This window comes from Gymnodraco acuticeps, unplaced genomic scaffold, assembly GCF_902827175.1.
Source record: "Gymnodraco acuticeps unplaced genomic scaffold, fGymAcu1.1, whole genome shotgun sequence".
Lineage (NCBI taxonomy): Eukaryota > Metazoa > Chordata > Actinopteri > Perciformes > Bathydraconidae > Gymnodraco > Gymnodraco acuticeps.
The window spans coordinates 6,183,753-6,203,676 of record NW_022992351.1 but is presented as its reverse complement, the minus strand read 5'-3'; the positions used below and the strand labels follow the sequence as shown (position 1 = coordinate 6,203,676).

General features: G+C 40.1%; 1 protein-coding gene across 5 annotated transcripts in view; it reads right to left on the bottom strand.

Moving 5' to 3' along the window:
* kazna (kazrin, periplakin interacting protein a) overlaps window positions 1-19,924 on the bottom strand; it is a 212,790-nt gene that overhangs the window by 42,951 nt on the left and 149,915 nt on the right. Inside the window, exon 1 of one of the 5 annotated variants that reach the window (XM_034209103.1) lies at window positions 13,859-14,162. The exons of the other annotated variants lie outside the window; for them this stretch is intronic. Coding sequence (XP_034064994.1) covers window positions 13,859-13,889 — 31 coding nt within the window. The 5' untranslated portion in view covers window positions 13,890-14,162. Of the gene's footprint in view, window positions 1-13,858; window positions 14,163-19,924 lie in introns of those variants that run through there. 5 annotated transcript variants of the gene reach the window in all.

Below are 19,924 nucleotides of genomic sequence, written 5' to 3'. Positions count from 1 at the left end.
AGAAACAGTTGTTTAATCATAATTTGACTCACTGGAAGTCCAGCGAGGACTTCACTTGCAGACAAATGTGCCACATTAAAGGGGCCCTATTTAGATTTTTGAGGTTTTCCTTTTACCTGTAGTGTGTTATATAGGTTTCCGTGGTCTGTAAAGGTTCAAATCCATAGTGTTTCTCTCATATACACTATACATGAACCTGAAAATGAGCAGAATAGGGCAAACATGTCTCTTTTTTTAAATGTGCTTGTCTTGGTGGGGCGTAATTTATATAAGGATAAGTTCAATCTTTCTGCACTATTTCATGGATCCTCAGGGCAGAGTGTTGGGGGGATGGAGAGAGGAAACCTGCTCAGCCCCATCTTGTATGGCTCCACTATCAAGTGCCTCGCATAAATCACACTTCATACTCACATAGCCAGCACCATATTACTGTCTGCAAAAATAAAATCAATCATAGATGAATGGGAGAACTGAGAAAAGGAGACTGAATATGCGAAAAATACTCCGCCTCCTTTGTAAAGTTGTGTTATTTTATATCTCAAAGAGGACAGTAAACTAAGAACATCTTTGTATAAACTGCAACCATTTCGTCTTACGTAGGTACAGCAGGCCATCTTTTTCACAAAATTGGAGGAGTTCTACTATTTTGTCCAGACAAATTGCAGTTAGAGAATACCTAACAATGCAATGCTCTCCATGATAACAACACTACAAACAAGGACTTAAAATATTTCACCTGAAGAGAACATTATGAGCTTCACAAAGACAGTATTTTCTGTGAACTCCCTGAATGTGTCACCGGTGACACATTTATTGTTGACTGTCACCTTTGTGAATGGCGCATTCATCTTTGATCCTGTGGTCCGGCCATGACACTAACAGTTCATTCTCCACTCCTCTTACAGCAGATGTGCTCCTCTCCAATCTTCCCCTCCAGCACCCACAGATGTGAAGGATATGTTACATCAGGACAGCAGAGGCGGTTCAACACCAAACTGTGACAACAAACTATAACGGAGGATATGTGGTGTATCTAGCCTTGCTCTGATGCATTTTTAGCACCACATGGATTACTTTAGCTCGCACCTTTGCTCCCCTGAAACTAAAACAAACCATTTCACTAGTTGTGCGACGTGCTTCCCAGGGCTCTGGAGTCCTTTAATGTGTGTTCACTGACTGAATGTAAGTGGTTGAGAATAAGAGCTGCCTGCTAAAAAAATGAAATGTAAAAGGGGTTATTAGGACAAGGGTCGAGAGAAAAACGTTGGCGGGTGGAGAGTCATTACACAGAAATATACCTAATGGAGCTGATAATAGAACCACATCTTACGGAGCAGCTCAAGCAGAAACAGCCTTATTGACAAGGCAAAGAGCTGGCCCCTGCTGTACAGTTCATTGGTGTTTAAAAATCCTATAACTCCATTTGATTACTTAGTCATTAAGTTTGCATGTATTGATTGTGCATAGTAGCACTGCAGGTAGTCATAAATAAATGACAAGGATCCGTTTCCTCTTTTATAGCCAACCCCTCAATACTGTTTAACAAAAATGGTTTGTATGACACACACTCCCTTATAGAATCAAGCAGCTTCTTTGGTGGCTGCATATGTTTGAAGAATTGCACCAGTACAAATGTTCGGATGTAAAAAATAGAGATATTGATTTTAAACCTACCACGGTAAGTTCTATTAGTCTCAACTTCCCCATCAAAATATGTTAGCCAGCTGTGCGTTTGATCAATGTAGGAGGATAGATAATGAACAGAAAATAATTACATAAAAATGTATTTCCGCTGCAACGTAGAAAGAGAACTTCTGTTGTTATTGCAATCTGCTAATCTCTAATTTTAGACTTCTTGCTGTTTACATTTATCACAGTGGCACATTGCACAACTTTAAATAATCATGTACTTTAAATGTGTGGTTTTAATGTCATTTGAAAAAAATGTGTATTCAAAGTGTTATACATCATAATCTTGTCTTTGCCTTATTGAATTACATGCCGTGCAAATAATCTTTTGATTGCATTAGTTTTTTAGACACAGGAGAGCATAAGAGCTTCAATAGATGTAATCAAATTGTTAAATTGTTACTAAGTGCAATGTGTACTTCATCTATTGACATAATAGCACCACATAAAAAAATCATGGATAACATAAGGGGTGAAAGATTATCAGCCCTTCTTGAATACTCAACAGTAAGCAGGCACAAAGTACGGCTAAGTATAGGGTAGATTTAGATTGTTTGCCCTAAAAGGGATACTAACACTGAATAAGACTACCTCGGTGGTATACAATGAAAACCTTTTGCCGGCTGTACACTCAACCGGCAAAAGGGCCCTCACCAGCTATGATAGGAAATGCAAGATGTCCTATCTCAGTAGTTATTAGTGTTAGAGTGTGTGAGGTGGAAACAGATATGTTATTGTCTTTTCCAGCTTTGAGCAGGTGAGCACTGTGCTGGAGCTCTCTAGATAAGACAGTCAGAGGGTGGGGGGAGGGTGGGAGTGAGGTAGAGGGGAGCCAGACAGCCACCTATTTTTCAATGTCCGCATCTCCTGAAGGTTGGCGAGAAGCATGCGCTATAAGCTCTGCATTACAAATGACAGTCAGTGTGGGAGCTTCCTGATAAGAGTAATCTCCCCCTCTCTCCCCTCCGGACTCCGTGCAGCTCATTCCCATGGAGGGTCCCTGCCAACGTTTGTGGGACCCTCACAAATCAGCACCTTTATGAAAATGCAAATAATCGAATTATCTTTGTTCATTTTTGTGTTTTTACATTTCTTTAGTTTTTTTGTTTTAATATCGTAAATTAACTGTTGAAAAGTGTAATAATTGTATTAAATACTGTGCACTTTTTAAAACAGCAGCAATCATGTGTTAATAATGTAATTCACACACACACTGATGGTGTCATACTGCCTGCATGGGGTTAAACTTGAGGTTTAGCATCTTGCTTAAGGACACATGTAGAGTCAGGAATCAAACCGTCAACATTGAGATTAAACGACGACCCGCTATTCCTCCTAAGTCACAGCCAGCTCTTGAAATGTAAAAAAGAATGTTACCCTGGAAGGAAAATAATATGAATCGTTTTTTGTATTTGTTATTCATTAAATCATTTCACCACAGAAACCACGTTTAAATGTTACACGCCTCAACCAAGGCTGCTGTTTTAGCTGCACTCCTCCTCAACTGTCAGCAAACAACCTTCTGGCTTTAATTATTTCTCTTCCCAAACAGAAAAAATAAAAGACAAATTCAAAAAAGAGACGTTTCTGTCAAGTGTGTAAGGCTGTGAGCACACAGTGAGTTTGTGTTTGAGTTTGCAGTGTGTGCTAGTGACTGTGTTGCCATCACTACCTCGGTACTCGTAGGGATGAGAGGATGTTTCAGGGTCGGATGTTTGCTGACTCTCTGCTGTTAGCTCGGCCTTCAGCACCACCTGTTCCCCCAGCATATTCTCTGCTCCTGACTGACAGCTACCTCACAAAGTATATAGTATAGTATATAGTTGAATATTTAAAAGTTATATATACAGCATTTAGGGAATTGATGTAGAAACGATTTGCTGTTTAAAGATTTAGTGGAGTAATGGCATTCTGAGTAGAGGATGAAGTGATGCAACCTGATGTTCTCTGTGCTTTGTTTACAGTCTGACCACAAATGGATGCTTGTGCATGTGAGTCCTATTAGTGGCTAGCTAATAGCCTCTGCTCTTTACCGCTGATAATGCCGTCCTGATCGGTGGGATTGTCGCAGAAACGTTAAACTCACCCTCTGGTTCCTCTTTATGTTGAGGCTATTTGTTCTCCATCATTACTGTTGCTGTTGTCTGCACTGTTTGCGCAGTTAGCAACGCTAGCCATCACCATGTTGAAAACAGTTTTGCAAAAAGTTGATCATATATCTATCTAGCAGTTATTTGACAATACTATCATTCATTTGGAGTTATTTCTGAGCATCTAACATATGCAGGCCAAATATTCACTCTCTTTGAGCTCTGTATGGGGTCTCTACCAACTCCAGAGGGAAATCCTTTGCTCTATAGCTGTTTAGCAGCTAGCCTCTAACTGTGTCATTTGGTGCTGAGCAGGAAGTGTGTAATGGATTGTTAGAGAATGTCCCCTCAGAACAGTTACCAAATGACAGCATAAGTACAATAAGTCAAAACATCAACTAACAGTAAAGGTTACTAAGGCATTAGCTAAAACCCAATATAAAGCTAAACTGTGAAGCCAAGGGTACTGCAGATTCAAGTGAAGTTTCCTTGCTACATGCTAAATGAAGCTATTCACAATTGTATTAATAACATACACAAGATAAAGAAACAATAGATACAGAGAATAAAAACACTCTTACATGTGTTGTACTGCAACTTTCACTTCAATAAAACTAGTGTCACAATACACTCAATACCCAGAAGTACACAACATCTTGAGTGGGGAGTCTCTTACGGGCTTAATGTGTTTCTCTGACAGAAGTCTTACGCCACAGGAATGAACCAGGGCTGATGACAACTGATCCTCTTCTCTGACTTGATTGTGGAAGAAATATGTGCATTCATTGACCCTCCCTCCATCTGCCTCCATTCCGTTCCAATTCCATAAACAGGAATTGAAGTCATTATGATTCATCGAAACAGTAAATAAAATCCCCATCCCCGGCCACCGATGTAAATGTCTGCTTAAATGTGCGCATTTGCATAATAGCCTCCATGCATCAGCTGACATGCAGTTGGTACCAGTAAAGTATGAATCTGATCAGTGTCATTTCCTATTTGTATGATTTGGGCACAATGGCTGAAACTGTCTTCCTAAATTATCCCGCAGCCTTTGAGTAACAGCTTTGGTAGTCATAAAATGTTTCCAAAATATCAGCACTTCTCTGGTGACATAAAATCTGTCGTCTCCTGGATTTAATGGTGCTAAAAATAAATGAAACATTTGAGCTGAAAAAAATGCCTCTTTTTCAAAAAATACAAAGACTTCTTCCTACTGCGTGTGAACAATTTTAGATCCTAAAACATCCATATTTGTCGAATAATCAGCTTTTTCTCGATCTACAAAGAATGTGCACACATTGTAATGAGTAAATCTCATTCCATAGTGACACATTATAGCCTCTCTCTGTCTTCATGTCCCTCTCAGTGTCTCCCACAAACTCTCTCGACTTTACTGTTCTTTCCTTTTCCAGTTCCTCCTCTTCCTCTGCTACAAAAAACAGCAGGATTTAGAACAAAAAGTTACAAGAGGTCCAGCAATCTGTCAGAGTGTCCACTAGCCACGAGGCAGCTGAAATTGGACTAGGCTGGAATGGGAATGGAGGTTGAAAATTGATAGGGAATGACAGTAAGTGTCTAGAGGGGGGACATTTTTAGATTGGTTCTCCCCTCTTCAGAGTGAGTTGGAGGGAAAAACGGGGTGGGGTTAAATGTGAGCCTGTTACTGGAGACAAAATCAATTAAGAGTCCTATTGTTCCCACAGAATTCTTGTTCAGCTTGCAGAGTGAGATATACAGCACAGACCCAAACTGACAGTAAGTGAGCAGGTGATGGCTGATATAATGGGTGATACTATATAGCTGGGGCACACATATGCAGTCTTTACAGCAGGCACACTAACTTTAAAATGCATTATAACTTGGTGATTAAGACACATTATGTGTTTGTCCTGCTTCAATTACGGCAATAAAATATCCTATCTGACAAAAGAGACAGCATACCAAGTCCAGCTACAATGTTGCATAATAGATTCCTTCAAAAATACATCTTCATGAAGAACGTTATATTTATACTATAAATAAAACGTTCTTCATGAAGATATATTTTTGAAGTAATTGGAAGAACATATTATGTTTTTGTCCATTTTCCCTTTCCTGTACTGTGTTGGTTTTTGTGCATCTAAATGGTCTGCAAAAGCCAAATTCACAAAGTTCATTCCAGATGGAGTTTCTCTGCCACATACTCGCCTTGGTTGAACTCCTTTGTTTTCTTCCAAAGCGTTAATTGGCAAGTGCTCCAATATCAGTGTTTCCCCTATATACAAATAGCGGCGGCGCAGCGCCCCTGCTGAAATATGCGCGCCGCTGCTAGGGGGCGCCAGCCAGGTACCCAAAAAAAAAAATAATTAAATAATAATAAGTGGCGACCCTTTTTCGTTTTTGATTGTTTGTTATGTTGATTTGTAGTATTTGTGTTACTGTATGTTCAATAAAGGTGTATTTTTGCTAAATCTTGAGACATTGCCACTGTATGTACTGGCAGGGCCGATTTTTGACATAGGCCAGAAAGTAAGTGATGAAAGTGGGGGATGTTGGCTTATCAGGCGCCCGCAGCTCACAGCCAAAGTGCGAGCGTGGGAGCGAGAGAGCGAGCGAAGGAGAGAGAGAGAGGGCGCACTGGTACTGGCGCTGTTGTTATTAGAATCTGGTGCTAGCTGCGCTAACGGATATAAGAAGTAGATGTTTCTACAACCATGGTGGAGGAGAGCTCTCCTGTCAGACTGAGAGGCTCAGTGAGGTAAAGGACTCTCTGAGTGTCTAAGTTATCTCAGTGGGTCTCAAACAAATATGTGTTTACAAATTATGTAAACACATATTTCCAAGGCACTCCTTTATAATTATTAGGATACATAAAAACAGGTTTGAAATCATTCCAATGTATACTATAGGACAGTAAACAAAAAATATTGTTTAAAGTTGGAGAGGTACAAAAATATGCATAAATTGTTAACTAGGTAAAATAAGATGTAAATGAACAACAAAAATAAAATAAGTTACATTTATTTGTTATTGGCTATGGTAGGTTATTGGTTATGTTCACATACTTATTTGATTATTAAAATGTAAACCGATCTTTTTTATATGGGTGTTTTAGAGTTGTACCCCCTAGATCAGGTCTCTAGTAATGTGTGCTCAAAGTGCACCAGATTGAAGCATTTTACTTTAAAATGTTCAAAACAAATCTTCCCGGGGGGGCATACCCCCGGACCCCCCTAGAGGATGTGACCTCCACCCCCCAATTAAAACATGTTCATACAATACTGAATACATTTGAAGCCATTTTGACGTATATGACCTATGTCAATAAGTTTCTGTTTTTGTAGTATATTTGTCTTTTGTTGAGATTTTTCATTTATTCTTTATATATAAAATCTCGCCTAGGGCAACAAATTGTCTAGAACCGGCCCTGGTACTAGGCCTCAAGAGCCTTTCTTGTGCTGGCAGACACATAGAAAGAAATTGGCGGGGCGCACTTCGCACGCGCACACACTAAAAAATTCCACGTGCTCCGTGCTCACATTATGCTGAGCCCACGTGCCTTAGCACCGCTGCAATGACTCCATCCTAGTGGAAACACTGAATACATTATGCGTGATAGGCTAAGGGCGGGACATCTCTTAGTGGTTGACCAATCACAACAGAGCTGGCCAACTGCTGGCCAACTGACAGAGGGCGAAAAGAGGTGCTGCAGCACAGGCAGTATGAGAAAAATAAAAGAGCTTTTTTTTTTTTTTTTTACAGTAAAGCATGGAAACATGTAAGGGCACAGAATACAAATATGAACCTGAAATTAGTACGAGTATAATGTCTTCTTAAATGAATGGACAATGTTGTAAAGAAGCGCTTGTGGCGGAAGTACAGCGCCACATACAGGCCCGGCATATGTACTACAGCCTCTCCAGCGGGTCAAGGACAAAATCGTAGTACAGTAAGCTCTAGGGATGAGAAAAAGGTCACCTATTTACGAGTGCTCTTTTACAGTGATGAGAATAAAGACCTGCAATCATGTTATAATCTGTTTTCACTCCCTATATGCAGATGCTAATCTAAGAGACATCTTGAGCCGGGGTCTTTAGGTTTAGTCTTCTCTTCCTGTTGGCTCTCTACAGTCTGTGTGACAGAGCAAAGAGCCATCACTTTACCAGCTACTCTCCTATTAAATCCATGAGAATCAGCGGTGTTAGGAAACTGCATGCAAGAGAGCCTCCAGGCTAATGCACCCTCTCCGCCACAGTTCCATTTCCCATAATGATTATATCCCAGGAAGCACATACATTCTCTAGTTTTATTTCAACATCTACAATGTTAGAACATTGACACAGGGGGGTATTGAACATTCTGTGCACTCAATGGTGTTATAGATGCTTTCACAGAAATACATTATATTTAAAGAGCTTCAACTCTTAAACTGATGAATTATTCAATTTAGCAGAATTGCTGAGAATGTTAAGAAAGTTTCATTCAGGCGAAACATTCTCCCCTACACATAATGAATGCATGGGATCCTGATTAATGTTTGCCCTTTGCAGACATGTATGCAAACAGCAGCCATTAACTGACCTTTCATTCCTAGGGGAATGTGTTTGTGTCCTCAGGACAAAGAAACTCACTGGACAAACTGCATTACAAATGATAGAAACGTACCCACTTTACCTGTTACTTGCACTGTCTGGAGATTTGCCCTTATTAAAGTACCATAACAATGATTTATAAAGGATGATAACTAACCATTTTAGCAAAAAATCTCTTTAAATTTTTTGCCCAAGTCATTTAGCATTTAATTTGCATTACCACACAACCAAACAAGATGAACAAGGCTGGCTAACTGTATTTCATTTGATAACAAAGCAAAATTGAAGGATTTGCAGATTAATTTGTATATCCTACAGAAATGAATGGAAACCAAGAGTTGCCTTAATTGTTGTCCTGCTCAAAAAATGAATTTGAAAATGGTCAGCATTCATCGATAAACATGAACAGTTTTTAACATGCAAAGACACAGATTTTGTTCCCTAAAATGTAGTTGCAACTAACTGTCTGTGATTTGAGCTATTTAATATTATTCTAGCGCTTAGTCTTTCATCTCTAATGAGATGCAGGAGTCATTAATACAGTTCAGATTGTGGATCTGACTCTTTCTCCCTCACATGTACACACACATTTTTATGGAACATTGATAGCAAATTCATCAGTGGCTCATGACGGCACTAAGCTCTGACTGATGAATGCAGCCTGCAGTGTCTGCTCTGTCTGGAAGTGCTTGGCTCTGGATTAGCTAGTCAATTCTCATGAGCAGAACAATATCCCTGCGTCGCCCGAGGAGATGACAGGGTCACGCCTGATGAGAACGGAAAAAAAACACATCTTGCCTTGGGGCACTCAATCACAGAAATCAGGTTAAATGCTGTATTAACGGAGACAGTGATGAAGAGATATTGGAAATCGGGATAACACATACGGGATGGATTGCCTTTTATTGATGAGCACACCAGTGTTAAGGCAAGCCTCATTCCACATGGTCTTTAGCTTCGTTTAAACTCATTATTGCCTTGAAGGTGGAAGATTATAAAGAGGAAGATACTATCAACTCTGAATCTACGACCAAAGCTTTAAGTATTTCAGCGCATTGAATGGATTTATAGGCTTTAAAATGTAAATGTATTCAATTAACAATCATATAAAACAGAGTAAAGCTGTAACCTCAAAACAGCAAAGATGGTTTTCTTGGTTTGATGCTTTCTCTGTACAGACTACAACCTTAATTCTAAAGAAATCGAGGTTGTCAATGTTTATTCAAATCAAAAGGCATTTAAATGACCATGTCACTCTCTCCCTTCGAGTCAGCCAGTGTCGATCAAGAAGCCGCTGCTTCAACATCACAGAATCTGACATCCACATGCTGGCAAGCCTATTTCATGCTCCAGGTCCTTGGAGTAATGGGGGCTGAACTTGAGTGAGAGAGGGGTTAGAACAGAAGTCGTCACTGAGCAAAGAACTGATCAGAGAGAAAGATAGGCAGTAATCTCCACCGCATTCCACCACAATCTGCCTCTGATGGCCTAAAACACCCTCTCGTGCGACTGTGGATAGCATCAGCAACTGGCCAGAACTTGCATGGATTTTCTCAGAACGACACAAACATGCCAATAGAGCTCAAATATACACTGTATATATACAGTATTGTATTACTACAAATTTGCAATTTCTTACTTTACATTTTTTGGTGTTGTGGACTGAACATGACACTAACAAGCATCTTTAATTGTGGTGTCCGTTTACAAAATTACATATGTAGCCATCTCTTGTTTTCACAGTCTGTACTTGCTCTGAATTGACAGTAATCTGTAAAAGAAATGCAGTTTTTTTCTCTGGCGTAAAAACCACAAACAGTGAGATTAGTGTCGTTCTTAAGCTGCAGATGGACAGATATACCTGGATGACTTTTCAGATTTCTTGGTCATGGAGATTAGCAGCAAAGTTTCTATGAAACTGAAAGAGGCGCTGTTCGGGTAAAGAGGGGCTGAAGGGAAGATAAGATAGCTGGTAGATGCAAAGAAGGAAGAGACTTCAAATGAGTCAAAATGGTAGCAAGGCAACTCTCCTCCTTTGTGATGTTCTAATTAGCTCCATGCAATTTATCATCCTCCAGTATGTTGCATCAGTAGGCATTCAGGTGGCAAATAAATGCTGCGTGGAAACTCCCACAGCCAGTTTCAAAGATATTGTTATTGGATTATTATTGCAGAAAATGCAGGACTTGCCAATACTGTTGGATAGCTAATTATTTATAATGCTCTTTGAGTGGTTGTCCCAATGAATTGGGGCTTCGCTACGGTTCTTCCTTCAGATAGCATCTACAGTTTGAGGAGCTCACACCAAACATGAGGAGAATGTTAATTGGCTGCATCAGGCCAGGCAATAATTGCTTCTGGTTACGCTTGATGAGCTGCACTGGTAAGAGCATGTCATTCATTCAGCCATGATGAAACAGCATCTACAGTATGTGAACACCCGAGCTGTCAGCATTTAGCTTGTTTTTTTTACATCTATTTCCACTGGCTTTAGTTCCATTTTATTGTTATGCATTGTTAACACTGCACAATTATGTTTACCTCATTCCCTGGGTGTTACTGTTAGGCATATTGCAAACTATTAAACTGTTATTTTTAGAGAACAGTCTTGCTGTGCATGAGTGGGAGTGAAGTGGATAACGAAGCAACCATTTCTGATGCAACTGGCCAATTATTACAATGTACTAATTATTAAGTGAGACTATGGGTGTTTGGATGGGTGTCCATGCTTGTGGACAAAGCATCTGTGTATGTATGCATGTGAGTCAGTTTATGTAAGTTCATATCCAATAGTTTAGAAATGACCTTTGGTGCTGAAGGCTAACAGGGCTGTTATTTATAGTTTTGGCCAAATGGGAGGGCAGACACCATGTCACCATGTATAATTCATCACACTAGATGAGTTTCCACACACACAGAGTCTGCGTACCTGTATGAGGTGGCTCTTACAGCCGTGACTAAACCTTACATGAATCATCCAAACAAACACATCAACAAACACATTCTGTGGCCCAAAAAATGAATTCTACCACCTGGGAAAGTCAAGCCAAGGTGACAATTATGTTTTGACAGAAAGTACATAGGTGCCAAAGCAATCCTGGTGGCCTCAATAAGATCCTGTAGCTGAGATGTGTAGCTAATGGTTGAGGAGTTACATTTGTTCCCAGTTTTGTAAATGAGCAGGGACTTTGCTGACAGCTTCATTTAATAAGGCTGCAAGACTGAAAAGACTGTCACTGTAAATGTGAGTTACCTTTTGAGTGACTGAGAGGAAGTTCTGTCATCCGTCCAAGTGCATTTGATGAGCTGAGGAGTAATGGACAGTGTCTGAAGTGTTGGATGAATCTGATTGGTGATACTTTCAAATGAAGCAGCCAAGGTAATCAGAGTTTCACGAGTAAATGTGATTAGAGGCTGAGGTGTTCAAACAGAGAGAGATGGAACATCACAAAGGCTCCAATTAGTTCTTCCTTATCAAAATACGAAATGACTCCATGCTCTCGGAAAATATTTGCCAATCTGACTAAGCTCGCCTCATGATTATTACAGTTGCTTAACCATTTTTCCTGACTTGATTGTCACGGGCAGCTGATTATCTGTAACTCGTTCCAAATTGTCTTCCGCAACGGGGAAGGAAACTAGCTAGCACCCGAGGGAGCAGCTCGCAGCATTCACCTGCGGCACCGTCAGCGGAAGAAGGCAATTACACAGCCAGGACCAAACTCAGCTGCTTTCGCAATTATGTTGTCAAACTGAGCCTGCTGGAAACACATACACAAACACACACACACGTGCGTCCATGTGTTGATTGACAGGCATGCACACATGGACAAGAATGCCAACGAATTGCAGGTTGACACGTAGAGCCCTGACCTGATCCTGAGAGAGTGTCAGTCCAGTAACAGGCTGTCCGCTGCAAACCAACCACAGCTTCTGTTTTACAGCCGGTTCACAGAAGGTGTTAATCCACAGTGTTACACCGTTCCTGACATCAAATCACTCATCTTGACGTGCTGCTTTCTCCCTGAGTGACAGCCGTGAGACATGAAAAAGCAACGTATTGTGAAATGATTTGATGTGTCGTCGCTGGACTTGCAGGACCCAACAGAGCGGGGGAATTGATGTGACATTTTACACATTGAAGTAAAGAAACGGAACATTTCTCCGTTATTCAGCTTCGCAGACGTTATTCAGCTTCGAAGACATCAGCTGCAGGTGTGATTATACATAATCTGCTGCTATGGTTACAAGCAATAATGGCTGCATGACTAATGTTTTACAATGTTCGGTTTGCAAAGACAGACCGCACATTACCCTGAAGCGGTAATCATAGAGGCTGCCACAGAGATGTGAATAACCGAGCACGATTGCAAATACATAACCACACCTGGGATAGTGAGGGTTCTGCAAAGACCGCCAGCCATAGCCTGCAGGTGTTTGTTTTGCTTTAAAAGCTCCAATTGTGTCTCAACCACACCTCAGGGTTAAGCCTGAAGGACTTCTACGTGCTTCAAAACATATAACCAGTTGACCAGTTTTACGCAACATTTCTGGGTTGCTAGCACATGGAATTTCCACAAAACGTAACATGCAGATAAGGCATAGTATGTATCTGTATTATTTGAACTTTTACCTCTGTGTTTGAGTTGTTTTTAACCCAAGGTTGAAGGGCAGGTGAAGTACCAGTATGTAGATAAAATACAGGTATTTGGAAGCAAAACAGCAGCGCAGTTCTCACAATGGCAAGTCTTCTCAGCTGTTGTAATCTAACGCTTTGCAGATAAAGAAGTCTGAAACCAGTCTGGCTGACACAGCAGAAAAAAAATCCCTGTGGATGAAGAACATGCATTCAGGCTAAAAGCTGCAGCCAACAACCCCAAACCACTTTGTTTACAATAGAAACACAACACAATGCCTTCTTTACATGACCATAAAAACAGTGTTGTTTGGAGACAAACTTAGCCAAACAACACCCCCCAATCTGGGATTTAGTCATTGAAAGGTAGCAAAACTCTATAGAAATAGATAAAAAAGCAAAATACTCTCCAGTCATGACTATATTTTTGAACCTTTTCGTTTTGTAGGTCAAAGGTCAGATCCCTACATTAACATTTAATTTCAACAGCTCTACCTGTTCAATCTCTGCATGTCAGTTGGGGAAAGAGACTTTGTTTAAAGTGAAAGAAAAGTGACTGCAGAAAGATCTGTTAATGGTGGAGTCTCCTCTCAGCAGCTACTCTGAGGTCAGTGCAGGTCAAAGTCTGCCAACGGCTCTGCACCTCAGCAGAGACTGTGAGCCACTACGAGACGTTACTCTGCCAACACGTGTACATGACGCTCTACAAGCTCAAAGCAAACATTCCTCCCCGCCATGGCCTCAAAAGAAACTGAATGAGCCACCTTCGCATTTTTCATTTCACAGTTTGAGAGTGAAGGGCTGAAACTCGCATCATACGACCGTCTAATAGCCTTAAGCAGCTGCACTTGTCTTTCCCAATCACTCACCAGACTTTCCCTGCTCCCCGTCTGACTTCATCCCCTCCTCCGAGGGGGGTTCTCCAGAGGATTCCAGGATCTGTCAGGTGTGTGCCAGAGACTTTCAGGACAGAAAGAGAAACTCCAAAAATGATCCTCTCTCTTCACAAGCGGATCTAGCTCAAAGAACGTCCATTATTTATATTTCACCCACTAAAATAAAGCTAAGTTGACACCAGGAAATACATCCAGGAGCTACCGTTTTCCCCTTATTACTCTGAGTGTACCTGTTCGAGGAGACTTCCACAGCTTCAGTGATACAGTACACCCGGCCCCTCCCCCTCTACTAAAATGGTTTACTAGGTATGGAGGAGGAGCTCTGCAGGGCTGTCACTATGTTTTCCCACATTACTCAAACACACACACACACACTCACACATGCACTGACGAGGGGAGGAGCACAGCCTAGGTGTGTGTGCTTGGAGGCAGGTGAGCGTTGATGTGTGTCAGCTCAGCAACAGGTCTGCCAGCTGTTGACTCACCTGGGGGTCTCAGTAACCTAATACCTTTACATCACCATCAAAATGATCACTGCAGCAGGAAACACTTGCCAAAGAAAAACACTGTGATGTTTGATCTTGTTTTTTTGACATTGATGTTTTTGTTTGTAAGGCCTCCCCATAAATGTTTTTATTAAATGAATAAACCGCAGTAAGGGAGGCATAAAGTAAGCCTAAGCCAAAAGATAACAGGTGGATTTAACTACAACCCAGGGATACAGGATATTGTCATCATTCTGTGGATTAAAATACAGCTCCTTTTGAAATTGTAATAAACTGGATATTGTGTAAAAGATATCTTTTAAATCCCTCTTAAATTTGACTTTTTAATTAGATATTTTTCATTTCTCTGGTCAGCATGTTAAGTTAGTAAAACACCTTTAATACTGTTGCAGATACAGGTTACTTTTTTTCATGCAATCTCTTTCCTCCCCCCCCCTGCAGGGACAAGTAGTTTGACGCACGCATGAGAATGAGGGACTGATGATGTGCGAGTAGCCATACAGAAGAACCCCTGATTTCAAACTAACCTGATAAGCTTATGCATTAATTAAGCTTTATGAATCTCCCTCCAAGGACAAAGATAAAACCTTGTGAAATATGTTAAAAAAGGCAGTCAGAGCATAAATGTTATCCAAAGTAAAGGGCACATATAAAACTGGTCATAAAACAGTCAAAACAGTAATATAAAGACTCATGAAACACTGATTGAATTGTACCTTGAAGTACTTTCTATTTCACATTTGTAATGATTAGGAATACGGCAGCGTTCTCTGTTGAGCCTGTGTGACAACCTGGATATTATTTAGTGGGAATGCTGATGCAGCATTCCAACTACTTCTACGGACGAAATTCTGTATTCTTATTCCGCCGGGTTATTTTGTCCCTCTTCTGCTCCCACATTCCACATCGCAGAAACTCCGTTCAAACATTGAAACGTTCAGCTCGGTCGGAAATCGATGGCTATTACTTTTCTCATTCATAACTTTCATAATTCCCGAGATATATCCCATAATTCATCACATTTTTTACATGGAAGTCAATGGAAACTCTTCAGACTGGAAACATCTTCATGCGACTTCAACTGCTAACTGTTCCTTCATACTTTCACTCACAAACCTCATTCCAACTTTAAAATGTTACACATCTTTCTGACATTATTCATATTAAACAACTTTTAAATCAGATTCATACTTTTAGAAATATTAAACATTGTTCAGACCTTGGTAAAGAGGCCTTCTTCAGATTTTAACATTAGTGTGTATTGAGCAGCTCGTTAAAACTAGAGTGGAGGACAGCTTGAAATTCGCCTTCATATTTTATCTCATTCAACAATGGAAAGGCTCTCCTCTCACTGATCAAGCGCAGGTGTTTCATAACGTCGTTAGCTCAAATGTGACCGGCTCTATCGAAATCAGTCGGAAGTCGCAACGGCTCATTTCAAAATAAACGTGGATTTGCGTAAAAAACAAATTTTTCGGGGTTTGGGTGTTTTGTTTGATTTTAAACAAACAAAGTCTTGGCTTTCAGAATATGAAACTTTTATTTCCAAACTCACACAATAAATACATTCTTTAAGCTTGTAAAGGGAAGATGACAGGCAATCTGGTCTTCCGCAGCGCCGCCCCCCCTCCCTCCGGCTGACATTATGAATGTAAGCGTAGAGTAATCATAAATAACACGGCAGGGTCCGTTACAGTTTGTTTTCATCTGATTTCAATTAAACAAAGTCTTGGCTTTCAGAATATTAAACTTGTTTAGGCAAATTCAGATGATAAATACAACTTTGAAGCTTGTAACGGCATAATTACAAGCGGAGAACGGAGTAACTTAACGTCACAACAGGCATAACAGCAGCCAGTGTTTCTCGTGAGGGTTTTCCCCGGGAATCAAACGCAACGCACGCACGCACGCACGCACGCGCGATGTCGCTGTAACTCCAATGGACACGGTCCGCTCGTCCCCTAAACTTTGCTTGTATATCACCGGTCCATGCCTCAACAGCTCTACGCCAAATCTGAGATCTCACCATAGGCTGTTGCCATGGAAACGCATCCCTCGCCATAAAACACGATGTCACTGTAACTCCAATGGACACGGTCCGATCGTCCGTCAATCTTCACCTGTATATCACCTCTGCATGCATCAACAGCTCTACGTCAAATCTGACATCTCACCATATGCCATTTCCATGGAAACGCATCCCTCGCCATAAAACACGATGTTGTCGTAACGCCTATGAAAAGGGTCAAAACATATGAAGGGCCGTGTAGGCCAAAATTCAAACTTACCTCGCACACACACTACTGAAAACATCTGGCCTTGCACACACACTACTGAAATACTCTCACATTCACTACTGAACACCTCACACACACACACTACTGAAAATTAAGCCTCACACATATTACTGAAAATGAACCTCACACACACGCAACTGAAAATTAACCTCACGCACACACTACTGAAAACCTCTGGCCTTGCACACACACTACTGAAATCCTCTCACATTCACTACTGAACACCTCACACACACACTACTGAAAACATCTGGCCTTGCACACATACTACTGAAATACTCTCACATTCACTACTGAACACCTCACACACACACTACTGAAAACATCTGGCCTTGCACACATACTACTGAAATACTCTCACATTCACTACTGAACACCTCACACACACGCTACTGAAAACATCTGGCCTTGCACACATACTACTGAAATACTCTCACATTCACTACTGAACACCTCACACACACGCTACTGAAAATTAACGTCATACACACACTATTGAAATCCTCTCACATTCATTACTGAACACCTCGCACACACACTACTGAAAATTAACCTCACACACACACACACTCCTGAAAAACATTTTACTGAAAGGTTCTCAGTAGGGAATGTGCATGTGTTTCACCTGTGTGTGTGAGGGGATTCTTGCTGTAACGGAAGTCATTCTAATGTAACGGAAGTCATTCTAATGTAACGGAAGTCATCTGCTAGTGGGTCTCTTTGCTAGCCCCGTTAGCTTCATTAGCTCCAGGCTGCTACTCGGACGTGTTTGTTGTGTTGATGCCTGGTGGAGTATTCTTCATTGAAATATCGCACTTATCTTATGGCTCTGCGGTTCAAACAGACCGTCCATGAATGCAGTTTATTCGGTAAGTGAAATTCAAGCACTTTATTTCTTACTTGTCTTTTTATTCAGCTAACAAGCGAGGCGAAGCTACATCTGTGCTAACGATGCTATCCGTAGCATACAAGTTAAAACATAATAGAGAAGTGTAAAACATTAAGAAGGATTATACTGTAAAACATAAGGCTTCTCGGTGAGGTTGGTAAAATAAGGTCATGCTTGTACATTAGTTAGTTTGCTAGTTGGGTAACTGTATGCATTGTTATTGTTAATTTAAAATAGCTATGCTCGACGATACAGACAGCTAGCGTTACATTAGTGTTGAAGAGCAGAGTACGGTATGAGATTAACCCATAGATTAACCTCACTATAAGATCTGTGTATCTTAAAAATATGAATCTCACATTTCCAGTTGGTTCCAGAAATAACGTTAACGTAGATATTGCAATATGGTTTGTTGAGCTGGAGTTGATTGTTGAAGCTTACTGGTTAACGTTCATCATATTAAACGAACGAACCCAAACGTTGTTGTTTTTATTAATATTATTACCAATACTTACTTAGCATTTTATTATCATTACACTGGAGAAACCGACTTATTGTGGCAGCAGAACGTGAACATGTAACTTAATGCCTGCATTTGAGGACGAAAAATAGCTCAGTCAATGCTTTAGGGACAAGGAAATGATTTGTTTAAATATTAGATATGACGTTATGTGTGCTTCTGTGACAATGAAGTTTATTCATTGCATTACATTTGTTGAAGATGTTTGTCTTTTACCCTTACGTGTGTGTTACACATGAATGTGAATATGACATAGGACCAGGGCCGGACTGGGACAATATGTCAGGCCGGGAATTATACACCATACATACAATACATACAAATCTATAAATGCCTTAAGGTTTCTAAAATATACAATATGTGGTAAATTCAACAGTGGACCCAGCAAAGATTCACATTTTTGCATGATTTTTGTTATTGATTTGTTGCCGTTACTTAATTATACTTTTAATAAATTCAAGTCAAGCTTAGTTACATGTGATGGTAGCTATATGCTCTCTGTGTGCCTCCTCCGCAACCAGACTGTATTCAAACTCTCAAGTACCAGTTATATCTACTTTAAACAATTAAAAAGACAAAATCAACTACATTTATTGATATACCAATCTTTATTTTTGGGGCCTCTTCTTCTTTTAAATTAAACTTTCAGTCGTGAGATATTGAAATACAGTAATAGTTTTGTCTATTTAAAAAAAGAATGAGCCATTCCTTACAGTTAACTTCATATTTCTTATTGTCTAAAGCATTTATGACACACATTTCCCCCTCATATTCACAGTGTGGATCAATTGAGACAGCGTGCAGAGACTTTGGGAGAAACCTCAGCATGACGGATGTCCTGTCTGTGGGTTTGGCTGGAGAGGACTGAGGTGGAGAGGTCTTTCTCTGGGAGGAGGCCCAGGCCTGATGAAGAAACCCCCTAACTGCATCTGTGAGCACATACTGGGCTCAGCTGTCACAAACAAATGATGGTCCTGTTTGACTTTGTGTTCACAATAAAAGTGTAGTTTCTTAGTGAATGTCCTGTATTGGTCTTTAATCTGAAATCAGCTTTTCATTTTCTTCTTGCCCCTCTGAGAAAACAGTGAGGCAGTTGTGTCCTTCAGGTATGTCCTTTCCTAACAGAAATTACAAGAAACATGACATTATTGCAGAGCAAGTGTGTTATTTATGAAAGAGGTTTGTTTATTTAGCGGCTGTAGAAATAATGTATTTTTTTTAATTTTAATGTGTTTTTTTAAATCATCACTTTGTACTACAAAGATAATCAGATTATGAATGAACAGTCTGCAGTTAATCAACATTAAATATCTTATTATTAAATAATATTCAACTGCTCGGTTGTCTCACTGCAAGAACCACTTTTACCACGTCTTTTACAGACAATATGTAGAGACAAATGGTAGCAATTCTCAATGTAAAATAATAATTGCCTTAAATACATTGAAATGTGAAAGCTGATTATAGTTGTTACTTTATTTAAACCAGAATGTTTCTCGATTCTTTGTACAGTATGAAAGGAGTCTTTGTACCTTTGAGTCCATGCTGAAGTTCACTGATGTTAGGAATAGGTCTGTCTCTCGTGGTCAGCATCCTCTGGTCTGTCTGCATCACCTGGAAACTTTAAACAAACAGATGTATATGTAAAGTAACAATGTGTTGGTCACAGACTTTTTTTACATGCAAATGTCATGTGATAATCTTTTTGTTATCCTTAAAAAAAGTGCTGGATATCAAAGCCCTTACTGTATCTTATCAGTTGGATTGTGTATTATTGTATAGTTGGGGTCCTTTTTATTTCAGAATCGTTTTTCATGAGACAGTCAA